At 50.1% G+C, this 13,104-nt stretch overlaps 1 protein-coding gene across 2 annotated transcripts in view; it reads left to right on the top strand.

The window, feature by feature from the left end:
• The window catches only part of LOC144948416 (uncharacterized), a 266,228-nt gene that overhangs the window by 81,240 nt on the left and 171,884 nt on the right, over positions 1-13,104 (top strand). For both annotated transcript variants that reach the window (XM_078877862.1, XM_078877863.1), the window contains exons 5-7: positions 8,924-9,058; positions 12,407-12,487; positions 12,967-13,065. In XM_078877862.1, coding sequence (XP_078733988.1) covers positions 8,924-9,058; positions 12,407-12,487; positions 12,967-13,065 — 315 coding nt within the window. The remainder of the gene's footprint in view (positions 1-8,923; positions 9,059-12,406; positions 12,488-12,966; positions 13,066-13,104) is intronic.

The following is a 13,104-nucleotide window of genomic DNA, read 5'->3' as shown; positions in this document are numbered from 1 at the left end:
CACACGCACGCTCGCACACACACGCACGCGCACACGCACGCACACGCGCACACGCACGCACACACGCGCACACGCTCGCACACACACGCACGCTCGCACACACACGCACGCACACACGCGCACACGCACACGCGCACAACGGCGAGAGGCCGCCGCGCTTGGCCACGTGGCACTCGAGCCGGACAGCGGCCCCCACGTTGTTTCCATCTTGGCGATGACCGACGCCGCCGCCGTCGTCGTCACGGCGGTGACGGAATGCGTGGCACGGCCCCCCCCTCCTCCTCCTCCTCGCCCTGGGGAGCGCTGCGCCTTGCGGGGATGGAGAATGCGAAAAGCGAACAAAAAAAGAACCGCACGCTCACATGTGGTGGCCATTCGCTGCGCCGCTCTGCTATGTATTAATGAAGACGTGCCAAAGTTATTGTTGTTAATTCATTATTATCGCCCCAACGCCTTCTTTCGCACTTCCGATTAGCACGGTTGGCTACGTACGGTGCGAAAAAAGTTCGACATGCATGCGCACACGTAAGGTAGAGAGAGGCGCAGCCTCGCGACTGCTCGATCATGCCACGGTAGAGGGTGTTTTTGGCCTACTCTTCCACACTGTGCCAGACGTCTAGGAAGATGTGGGAGCCACCCACGCTTTACCCGGCCGAACGCGACCTGCCGATCGAGCGGCTGCACTGTCCCTGTGCACGATGCCCAGTGGACAGATTGTCGGTGGTGGGTGTTGAGTAACTCGCATCGTTCACCCATTGCCCCGTGGCAGCATTCCTGAATATATTAAAAGTTAAATGTTTTTAATATTATTTCAGGGAATGCTGGGAGTTTGTGTCGATTAAAAAGAGTTGCAGCACTTCGCGTTTTTTGTCCTGTGTCACCGTGGCAGAGCGCTTGACCCATCATCCTCCCTGGAGTCGATAAAAGGTCTACCACGTTGTGAGAAGCCAACAAGTGGCTGGGCATTGTGGGATTTCTTTCCGCATCTCAGGTGGTGCTGGCACGAGATGGCGATGTAGTAAGATGACAGAGGAGATAGAGATACGAGATGGAGTGAGATGACAGAGAAGATAGAGACACGAGATGGAGTGAGATGACAGAGAAGATAGAGACACGAGAAGGAGTGAGATGACAGAGAAGATAGAGACACGAAATGGAGTGAGATGACAGAGGAGATAGAGACGAGAGATGGAGTGAGATGACAGAGGAGATAGAGACGAGAGATGGAGTGAGATAATCCCAATTACTCAACTGGGATTAAACACAGACAGCAGTAAATCATCGCCCCCTCCCTGTGAAACGACTGCAGGCTGTGTCTGATAATCACAGCAGCGGCTTCCTTCGTGATCTTCTTCCTTCATGATCTCCTTGCAGCTATAAGATCGTCTCCTATTATCATTATTTTTTTAAATCTAAGAGGAGACGTAGTGAGAAGAGAGAAGCGAGACGCAGACACGATTAAGGCGACACGAGGTTATTATTCCTTGTTTGTGTTGATTACTCTTCATTGTTATTTGAATTCGGCCTGACATTCGATGCACCCATATCGTTTTTTGTACACCACGTCCCCTTGAGCTACTTGGGGATCTTCATCTTTTGCTTGCTTTACTTTGGCCCAGCCTCAGCCAGTGGCCACCACACAGTCCTCGCTCCAGCGAGGGCGACCACTCAGAACAGCGGTGACATGAAGAGATGTCAGCCTGGAAAGGGGAAGACACGCACGCACGTACGGTGAACTTCTTTCGCGCCGTACGTAGCCCCCAACCGCGTTAATCGGTGGTGCGAAGGACACATTCGGAGACCGCGGAGTACTGTTTATTTATCGTAAGTAAAAAAACAACCGACAAAAATCTCCACGACAAAAGCGGCCAACTAAAAATGAAAATCGTGGCTGCAGAGAAATCTTGGAGAAGGAGAGACGGTGCCATGTAATCATGTTTTCTTAGGCGAGCCACGGTGACCTTTTTGTCCCTAACGAGTCACGCTCGCAACAATTGAGTGATTATATCAGTGGGTGGGTGGTCTCGAGCGTTGTGTTTCCATGACCACTGGGAACGGTGCTGTTACCGGTCCGCGGAATCGTCCGTTAGTTCGAAGGCTTTTGCCTCGACCCTGGTTATCAATGACGCCACTCACACGTACATAAAAAAAACTATTACGTTCAATTGCGTGTGTTTAGTTTGGGGTCCTTGGCTACAAACATCTAGCAGTTCACCAGCTTTGGTTCAAACGAGCCTGACAACTGATGAGACACTGAATGTTGGAGAGTTTGCTTGTGGTTGAACCAAGGCTGTTGAAATAGTGCACTCCCAGAAGGCCATGTGGCTGATGCCATGTGCAGAACAAACTTTTGCTTTAAAACGTGGAGGGGTGGATCTGTGAGGTGGGAGCAGTTGCGGCCGATTTGTTTCGTCGCTTTTAATCATCTCTCCAGCAACGCTAGGCAATGGCTATTTTATATGTACAGTATGTTGAAATTCTTTCACACCGTACGTACCCAACCGTGCTAACCGGAGGTGCGGGAAATCATATTAGTTTGGCTCGCTGTGTGTGAGCGCACGTTTCACTGTGCTTTCTCGTGGCGTTGTTGTTGTTGCAACAACCAAAGGGCGGAGGGGTGACGATCACAGCAACGGGCGGAGCGCCGAGCGGCTAAAAAACCGCAAGGTGACACAGTAGAGAGCGCAGGGGGTGCATCTGCATGGGAGCCGCGGGTGGGAGTCGCGAGTGGGAGCCGTGGGTGGGAGCCGTGGGTGGGAGCCATGTGTCCTCATGGTGTGAGTGGGAGCCGTGGGTGGGAGCCGTGTGTCCCATGATGTGTGGGAGCCGTGAGTGGGAGCTGTGGGTGGGAGCCATGTGTCCCCATGATGTGTGGGAGCCGTGAGTGGGAGCTGTGGGTGGGAGCCATGTGTCCCCATGATGTGTGGGAGCCGCGGGTGGGAGTCGCGAGTGGGAGCCATGGGTGGGAGCCGTGGGTGGGAGCCGTGTGTCCCATGTTGTGTGGGAGCCGTGAGTGGGAGCTGTGGGTGGGAGCCATGTGTCCCCATGATGTGTGGGAGCCGTGAGTGGGAGCTGTGGGTGGGAGCCATGTGTCCCCATGATGTGTGGGAGCCGCGGGTGGGAGTCGCGAGTGGGAGCCATGGGTGGGAGCCGTGGGTGGGAGCCATGTGTCCTCATGGTGTGAGTGGGAGCCGTGGGTGGGAGCCATGTGTGCCTATGGCCGTCTTCTCTCGTGGAACCCCTGTGTGGGGTGGATTCTCTATGCGGGCTTCAGGAACCTACTACATCCTCCTCTGTTTACATACTGGTACAGTCGTCACCCTACTTCTGTTTGATGTTTACGTACCTTGATTGTAACTGCGCTGCTATGAGCAGTCTATAATTAACGTGCGATTTTTATTTTATTTCATGTGACAGTTGCTCTGGTTTCTATTTTCTTCAATGCTCTACCCTTATTTATTTGTTTTTTTTTGCCGTTGTCATTTTGGTGATCCAAGGTCACTCTTGCAAATGAGACTCCTATCCTGGTCAATTGAGCTCTCACCCGGTCACACAAAATCAACTTGAACTTTGACCTTGGGCTGGAGGGGTCGAGTGAGCGAGCTGCCCATTCTACCCGAGTCAACGCCACAGCCAGTGGTGGCCCAAAAACATATCTATTTGAGATTTTAAACGAATGCATCGTACCGACTGCAGTGGACCGCTATTATGTGCATCAAGTCTTCGGCAGTCCCTCGGGGTTCCAGGATGACTTCCATCAGATTTGGTGATGGCTCTTGAGCTGGCTGAGGAGTCCAATTCTGGATCTGCAGATGTTTGGGCATTGAGGGTGCCATGAAATCACAGATGGAAGTGGAAATCCGCAGTGGCGGGTTGGCTTCCTTTTCCTTTCTTTTTTTGGCGGAGATCCGCATCAACTATATTTTATTTACCAAGCTGAGAAGTCAAGAGACCAGGATGAGTCTCGTTTTCAACAGTGACCTGGGGCCTTAGTCTGTCAGTAGGGGGCGGTGATCGCTGCTGTGTGTATACTCCCAAATGAATGATTTGCGCGTCATTTCCCAGCGTGCAAAATGTAGACCCTGATGCTGACACGCAATGGCCTTCTCTTGTAAATGACATCAGGGAATTGTTTTAAACGCCTGATGCGAAACAGATGGCGCATAAGATTATGAAGGTTAATGCACCCACCGCGGTATTTTAATCGGGGTGGCCGCTGGATTGGAACCCGTGCAAACTTCTGCAACAAGCGGTTGGATGCACTACCGCTGGGCCACGTCACCACCCATGTGACTGCTTCGAGGTCATTTGAGAGATGCTTAGCACATTTCAGGAGGGTTACATGGGCTCCAAAGATCATGTTTATGAAAATAAAAAGTTTCGTTTTGCTTTTTTTTCTATTCAAGTTTCGGCTCTTCAGTAACAATAAACGTTACATTTAAGAAGTAGGTTTTCACAATTCATGATAGATTTTGGGCTTAAGCTGAATTTAGGCCATCCACCACCCAACACAACCCAAACAAATGAAGTTGTCACGTGGCGTCCAGGCGTTTAACGACGCATCAACGATTATTGCTGCGGCTCTCTCACCGGTCAGTTGAAGAAGAATCCTCGTGACCAGATTTAGGGGCGATGGTAATGTGCAACGTTGCGCCTGGAACTGCGCCAAGCCTCTGCGGTGAAAGGGCGGAAGACCAAAGTGATCATCAACTCCTGAGGTTTGGCCAGATCACTACGCAGGCAAACTCAAAACGATCGATCATGCATCTAAAGTAATGCCGAGCAAGGGGGTTGGTTGCACATGAGGCAGGATGAGCCACTTGGCTGAGCTATTGTTTGTGGCCAGGTCGCATCTGAAAAAGAAGCTAATGGCTCAGTGGGCTTCACTTGCTAAACCAATATATGGTTTAGCTTTATTTGTTTATTGATTTGCTTTCTTTTCCTATACTTTGTGCTCTTATCGTGTTCTCGCATTGTTTGTTGTTCTGGCGTTGTGACCCACCTCTACTGGACATCTGTGAAAAAGAGCTTCATAGCTCATCGGATTCCTCCTGGTGGTGGTGGGGAGTGGGGGGGGAGAGGAGGGAGGTGGAGGGGGGGGGCAGAAGATGAGAGCAAAGAGGGCGAGGGGATTGGGAAGAAGAAGACGCGAGACGGGCGTTGAGCAAGGTGTGCGTAACGAGGAAAGGGATTCGATCAGGAGGGAGTTAATAAAATGGAAATCATCTTGTAAGATACGTCGCCCACTAGGACAAAGAGCATGGCCAAGCCTGTCCATGATTAATGGATGAAGAGGTAAAAATAGCATAACCCATGGATACACTAAATGTTTTCTCAAATATATAAATATTATGAACATTCCCAATCGTTTGACTGTTATCTGTTATCTCCCCGAGATTCCTGCCCAGGGAAAGTGCAGTCCCTGGGTCACAGTGTGTGTGGGGGGGGGGTGAGAGTAGGTGTGTGGGAAGAGAGAGGGTGAGTGTGTGGGGGAGGAGATAGTGAGTATGTGGGGGAAGAGAGAGAGTGTGAGTATGTGGGGGAAGAGAGAGAGTGTGAGTATGTGGGGGAAGAGAGAGGGTTTAAGATCATGAGGCTGGTGCCCACATAGCAACAGACACAGCATAGTGATGGGGACCTGAGCTGGTGGCCTAAATTCCACATTACTATGACTGGTCAAAGTCCTGAGGATGTGCATTTCACTCTACACGTGTCGTGTGTGGTGGGGTAAAGTGTGGGTACCCCCATCTCCTTCAAGAGGTGTGGCCAGCGTGGAATAGTAGGCCAAAACAACAAATATTAAAGCACGCCGCCGCCTTCTAGTGGAGGCCTTTATCCACCAGCGGTCACGTGAGCAAGGACTTGCATGGGCTGCGCCTTCACCTTCCCACTTTCACCTCTCTCAAACGCGGCGCTGCCTTCCTCAATCGCCGTCAATGGGAGAGCCTCCAAGGGGGCCCTACCCAACTGCTGCTCGTTTGCGTTGTTTATTTTTGGTATTCCCAGGGCAGGCATTACTCAGGGACTTGACATTTCCGCTGGTGGCAATCTACTTCTCTGCTGCCCGAGTTGTGAGTCGCAAGGTTAAATGAGTCTCTCTGCTCAAACGAGCACAGGGCCCATTGATCTTGGCCATGAGACAATTTATTAGGAAATTCCACGTTGCACTGCCCGAGGAGCGGGTTTCTCCACCTAACAAAAAATATATAAAAAAACAACTCAACGTAAATCCATTTGTCAATCCACAGCTGGACGAATGCCTCTCAACTCCACGTTAATCATGGCTGTTGTGAACCTGAAGTCCATCAGAAATCACTCGTTGCTGATGCTAGCCACGGTAGTTAAATGGAACCTTTTGTCGCCCGTGTTCATCGCTGCAATGCGCTAACCGCTGTGCCACCTCTCCGCCCCTTGCAACTCCAGGATCACAATTTACCGTTCACCCAGGAAAGGGCTTACGAAGTCCACCAAATACTCGTTTTCAAAACAGTCTTGCTTTGCAGGATAGCTCTTTAAACTTTGCATTGGCATTGTTATTCAAACTTGTGAACTATTAAAACCAACATTTTCTTTTTTACATTTTCAGAATTAATCGATAAAAAAAATAAACCCGCTCCGCACGCTTACGTGTCAGCGAGACCATTATGCACGTTGCAAATTAGGCCCCTGGACGTAAAACAACTGACGTCAATTATTGTAAGATGCCGTTTTTCAAATAGAACCCCGGCTTTTGGGAGTTGACAGGTTTTTGCAGGAAATTGAGTGTGCAGTGCATATTTTTAAATCCACAACGGCTTCCAGATGTTACAAATTAAATTATTTTGTGATGTTTTCAGGATGTGTGTGTGTGTGTCGTGAAAACAATTAAGTCACCCGAAACGTCTCAAAAGTCACGTTCTTGTCCAAACAAATGTATGCCAGCGTTCCCAAAAGTGCTGCATCATCGTAATGACCAGAGACAAAATTGTCAGCTAACTTGTTGCAATTGTAATCCTATGCTGTGCTTGAATGCCGTATGTGCACCTCCGATTGGCACGGTTGGCTACGCACTGTGCGAAAGAAGTTCAACATATTATTTATTTGGCATGATTATAACATTTCCCAGCAGCCCCTGTAAATCCTCCCTTCCCATGTAACGCACTGGCTGCTATTGTACCAGCCGGTCTATCCAACAGCTGTAAACCCTCCCTTCCCATGTAACGTGCTGGCTATCGTCATATCAGCCGCTCTATGCAGCCCCTGCAAACGCTGAAGTATGGTCAAGCAATCTTCATATCCGACAGCATGGGGACGTCATCAACAAGCCACGTGTGTGTAGCAGGTATCTGTACAGATGGTGGCACTGTGGTTGGAGCACTTGGCTCACAATTGGCTTGAGAAGGTTGTGAGTTCATGTCCCAGTTTAGGGACGACTCAGACAATCATCATACTGGGGACGCTAAAATCAAGTACCGCTTTGTGCGATTTCAATATCCGTTGTCTTTGAGAGAGGCTGACTCTTGCCATGAGAATGTGGAATTTCAACCACTCTCTAGTGCTGCATGTTGCTATGAGAACCAGTCCGCTGTGTTTGCAGTGCTAGTGGTTGGGTGGGTGTGGCAATGTAAACGTGGGAGGGGCTGTCAGCTCACCACGTGACCTGCTTTAGTCTCCCAGTCTTTACGGAACATGGCATTGGTTTCGTTACGTGGCGTGCTGGGTTATCTTTTCTCGGAGGTTAAACATGGTATGTGTGATTACATTGTTAATTAATGATGATGAAAAATAAGTTGGTTTTATGGTGATTAGTTAATGATGGTGATTTTATGATAATGCACTTGTAAAAGCGCCAATACAGCACTCTACTTTTATAATGACGATAATGATTTGATTATGATCATAATATGGAAATTTAATCATATATTTCTGACATTGATGAAAATGGATTTATGACCATTTTAATGCTTGCATGACACTACAATAAGAATTATTAAATGACGATGGTTTATGGTCGTTATTAATTGTTGGTTTCGTGACAGTAATTCGGTGATGATGACGATGATGGTGGAGGTGTTTGTATAATGTTGTAATGATTTTCTAACAATCAATGACCGCATGATGCTGATCAGAGCTTTAGGATTTTCTTTTTTATTGCGACGGTGATAGGGGTTCCTAGGATCATCGTCTTTATGAGATAGCTGCTGTCCTGGGAATGTCGCAAGTCTTCCCGGGACATATATTTTACTGTCTTTTCTTGAATTTTCTGTTTGCACTCAGTCACATAGTCACTTTAAGATGTTTTTTGTTCATGTTTTTGTTTGTTGCGGTTGCACCCGATTCAAGAGCCGAATGGCTCACAGGGCTATACCTAATAAATGAACTTGAACTTGAATGTAAGACGATGCGATTACCTGGCAGCAGAGTGGTAACACTTGCAGTGCGTCACGGAAGAAAAAAATGGCCTTAGATTCACTTCCCGACTCGGGGCATCTTTCCGTGAGGAGTTTGTATCGCCCTCCTCCTGTTCTGCATGGGTTTCCTCCGGGTTAATTCCCCTTTTTTTTCTCCCATTGGCTACAAATAAAAGCCATACACACCTGCCATTGGCCAACATATTTTGATGCTGAAAAATCGCTTGCAAATTACTCAATTGGGAATACACACGGCAGCAATATATGCCCACTACTGTGACAACTTGCCAGCGAGGTGTATTTTCTCGGTTAAACTAGCATAAGCTATCGAAATAAAAATAGCTGCTTGTAACACTCCCTTCATCGGGTATCGTGAGATAATCTTCTCCCCACGAAACATCAGATTCATTTCTCAACCTCAGAGGTGGCGACCCTCCCGCGATGGTGACGACGACGACGACGACATTGTGAGAACGACGGCGGCGTAACGACGATGGCGATGCTCACGGCGACTGTGTTCCCCCGTGCCGCAGGGAGAGATCCAGCAGTTGATGATCGTACCGGACCACCGGGCAGCCCTGGACTACTGTGAACGCTACAGCCCGGACTGCGACACCCCCAGACAACGAGGGACGCAGTCACAGGACCCCGGCGAGCGAGGCGGAGAGGTGAGATCAACAGCCCCGTTTAAAAAAGTTCTCGACTTTTCCGTCATTTCCACTGCAGGTTTATCCCCCCCTCCCCCCCCGCTTCTCCTGATTGCGCGCGTGGCGTCACGTATGCAAGTACGTTGAACTTCTTTCGCACCGTATGTAGCCAACCGTGCTAATCGGGGATGCGTGGGAAGGATAACAAACTAAACACAAAAAGCAGTTCTAAAGAAATCAGTTTTCACTCTAGTTGATTTACAAGTGCGTAGCTCCAGCGAGTTCCTAATATCGGAAGGAAGAACATTCCAGACGACCGCAGAAGCGCATCTGAAAGCGTGTGATGTGGTAACCGTCTTTGTTCGATGGCGTAGCCAAGAGGATGACCACCGGAGGAGTTCGCGTGATGATGGTGTATGCTCCTTGACGAGATCAGCGAGGTGTTGTGATCCATTTGTCGCAAGCACTTTGTGTGTAATGAGTGCGACCTCTTAAATGTATTTGTTCGGCAACCGGAAGGCCTATGCATGGCCACGAGATGGAGAATCTACGTGGACATGAGCAGTGCAGCAATTTGTGTTAGAGAATGGCCCACAGAAGTGGATACTACAGAACGATGTCTGAGCAGCGGCACATCGAAGGGGTGGGTGGGATGGGAGTGATCAAACACCCCCACCTTGAAACCTAGAAAATCGGTGTTTGATTGATATTTACCAGAGAAAATGCATTGATTTTTGTTAATACGAATTTTTGATATATGGGCCAATTTAAAACGCTTGGAAAGTTTCTATATCCACCTCTACCTCTGAGATCTCTGGTCCATGGGAGAAAAACCTAAATTTTAATTTCTCAGAGCTTGGACGTTAGGCAAACTAAGTACAGAAACGATAATCTGATGAGTGTTTTCTTTCATTGGTGACGGTGATGACACCATCAGCTCGCGACACTTGAGGCCCTGGTTCAATCACAAGCAGCTGCCTGCGATTGAACCCAGGACCTCAGCAGTGCCGGATCAGCGCCCTGACCTCTGACCTCTGAGCCACCCGGCCACCTCAATATGCTCCTGTCGATAAGTAAAGCTGCCCCAATTATTAGGTCCGGGCAGAACACAAACGGCACCCTCCGCACACAAAGACGTTAGCTTCTCTTCTCGGTAATAATCTGGTAACCACCCGGTCATGTGTTTTCGTTTGTTGTCCGTCATGTGACTCGTGTGCTTGAAAATGACGCCACGTAATGCGTCCGGAATATTTGGCAAGCACGACAAAGTTTCCTCTCGTCGTAAAATTTAATCGCCCCCCCCCTCCCCAAACCCCACAGCTTAGTGCTGTGGGCGGCCGCTCTAATTGCCCACCCTTCACACCAGGCCTGCCCGTAAGATGTTTTCCCTCAGCGCAAGAGCAGCAGAGTCTATCAGAATCTTGAATTTAGACTCGAGGAGGAGGAATCCGATGAGCCATGAAGCTCTTTTTCACAGATGCCCAGCATGGGCACGGGGTCAGTCAGCAAAGTTACAACAACAAACAATGCAACAACAACAACGATAGGAATGCGAAATAGAAAAAAAGGTAAGCAAGTCACTAAATATAAATAAAAACAATAATATGTCCCATTTATCACGCTTGGCCAATGCATCAACAACAAAGCCAAACGGATCCAATACCTCTCCCTGAATGTGCCCTGCTACGTTTGGGCACGGGCGTTGTAGTTTTGCAAGGGTTTGATTCCCCTAGATCAGGGGTCGGCAACCAAAATAACAAGAAGAGCCATTTCTTTCCAATTCGGTACAAAATTCAGTATTTCAAGAGCCGCAATGCATCTGAGTACATACTGTACATACGTACATATTGTCAAGAAGCAGCCCGTAAAGAGCCGCATGCGGCTCCGGAGCCGTAGGTTGCCGACCCCTGCCCTAGATGAAGGTGCCTGCGGGCAAACGGTGTGACGAAGCCTCGTCTGCCGAGCTGGCTGATCCCCCGGGGACCATTTTGTCACTTTACAAAATGTGTTGTTGATAATTCAGAGGTAACTCGTTAACTTATTTTTATTAAGTTGTCCCCCCCTCACCCTCCTCCTTCCACCCCTCCTCTCTTCTACCCCGCGCCCGGCCGCCCCAGGCTTAATGGAATGCTTTCACCCTTTAGCCTGGATGACTTGACGGGGGGGTCCTCGCAAAACGTGCTTGCTCGCCTGTTTAATGTGCGCATCGTATCAACGGTACACTGCTACTCACGCCGTGTCGGCAGAATGTAACGTATTAATCTTCCCAGCTGCGGTGAGCTCAACTGAATGGGACGACAAATTTACCGTAACGACCGGTTTGTGTTTATCTGCGTCATTGATGAACGAGTCAACTCGTTGCAGCTTCACCGCCCGGATTCATCACAGTCGGGCTGCAACCTCGATTAAAACTTAGAAATCCCGGCAGCGACTCGCTCAGCGCTCCGACAAGGGATGTTGTAAGGCTCTCGTGAGATGCCCAAGATCCAGGGCTTGAAACCTGCCTGTCCAGGGCTTGAAACCTGCCTGTACAAGGCTTGAACTCTGCCTGTACAAGGCTTGAACACTGCCTGTCCAAGGCTTGAACCCTGCTTGTCCAGGGCTTGAATCCTGCCTGTCCAGGGCTTGAACCCTGCTTGTACAAGGCTTGAACCTTGCCTGCCCAGGGCTTGAACCCTGCCTGTCCAGGGCTTGAACCCGGCCTGTCCAGGGCTTGAACCTTGCCTGCCCAGGGCCTGAACTCTGCCTGGCCAGGGCTTGAACCCTGCCTGCCCAGGGCTTGAACCCTGCTGGTCCAAGGCTTGAACCCTGCCTGTCCAGGGATTGAACCCTGCCTGTCCAAGGCTTGAACCCTGCCTGTCGAGGGCTTGAACCCTGCCTGCCCAGGGCTTGAACTCTGCTTGTACAAGGCTTGAACCCTGCCTGTCCAGGGCTTGAACCCTGCTTGTACAAGGCTTGAACCCTGCCTGTCCAGGGCTTGAACCCTGCCTGTCCAGGGCTTGAACCCTGCTTGTACAAGGCTTGAACCATGCCTGTCCAGGGCTTGAACTCTGCTTGTACAAGGCTTGAACCCTGCCTGTCCAGGGCTTGAACCCTGCTTGTACAAGGCTTGAACCCTGCCTGTCCAGGGCTTGAACCCTGCCTGTCCAGGGCTTGAACCCTGCTTGTACAAGGCTTGAACCATGCCTGTCCAGGGCTTGAACCCTGCCTGTACAAGGCTTGAACCCTGCCTGTCCAGGGCTTGAACCCTGCCTGTACAAGGCTTGAACCCTGCCTGTCCAGGGCTTGAACCCTGCCAGCCCCTGATATTTGTGTCCGTCGCCGTGTGTGTGCGTTATGGTACGCGTGCGCACGCCTTTGCCTTCACAGAATTACGAGGGGGAGCTGGAGTACGACTATGAATACACGGACGAGAATAAGGAAACGCCCACAGATGGATTCAAACCCGTGGTACGTTCACAACAGTCTGCATCATCGCGGTGAAGTGAATTACAATGTAAAACTCCACGTGCTTTATTTAAAAGTGTCATATATCCACCGGGGCGGATTTATTCACATCTCTCGGGACTCACGGAGATGTCCAAACTTTAGTGCCACCGAGAGCGCCGTCGTCACTTACGTCGCTAGTTTCACGATCATCCCGTCGGCTGCTGAGACTGCAATCGGACCAACTCTCGCCATCAGAAGGTCGCAAGCACATAGTCCAGTCAGGGATCGACGGGGTGGATAAAACGAGTAGCACTCTGGTGGTAAGGCAATCGTGGCAATCCTGGCCTCACCCATAACAGCGTGGAGATTCCAGCAACGTACATGTTGAACTTCTTTCACACCGTACATAGCCAACCCTTACTGACTTGAGCGCGAGGCCACGGGGGCGGTTTGCTTTGAGGAGTCGGTCGTTTCCAACTGTCGCCGTGTCCCCCTCGCAGGAGGGCAGCCCCGAGGATGAGAGCCCCACCGAGTACAAGACCGACGACGTGACGTTCGACCCCATCGTCACGGCAACCAGCGACCCCTGGTCCCCCGTGGTAACGCCGACTTGCTCGCTCACCTACTCGGCTATTCGC

Source organism: Lampetra fluviatilis, chromosome 49 (assembly GCF_964198595.1).
Source record: "Lampetra fluviatilis chromosome 49, kcLamFluv1.1, whole genome shotgun sequence".
NCBI lineage: Eukaryota > Metazoa > Chordata > Hyperoartia > Petromyzontiformes > Petromyzontidae > Lampetra > Lampetra fluviatilis.
The sequence above is the reverse complement of the archived record's forward strand: the minus strand, read 5'-3'. Positions and strand labels throughout refer to the sequence as shown.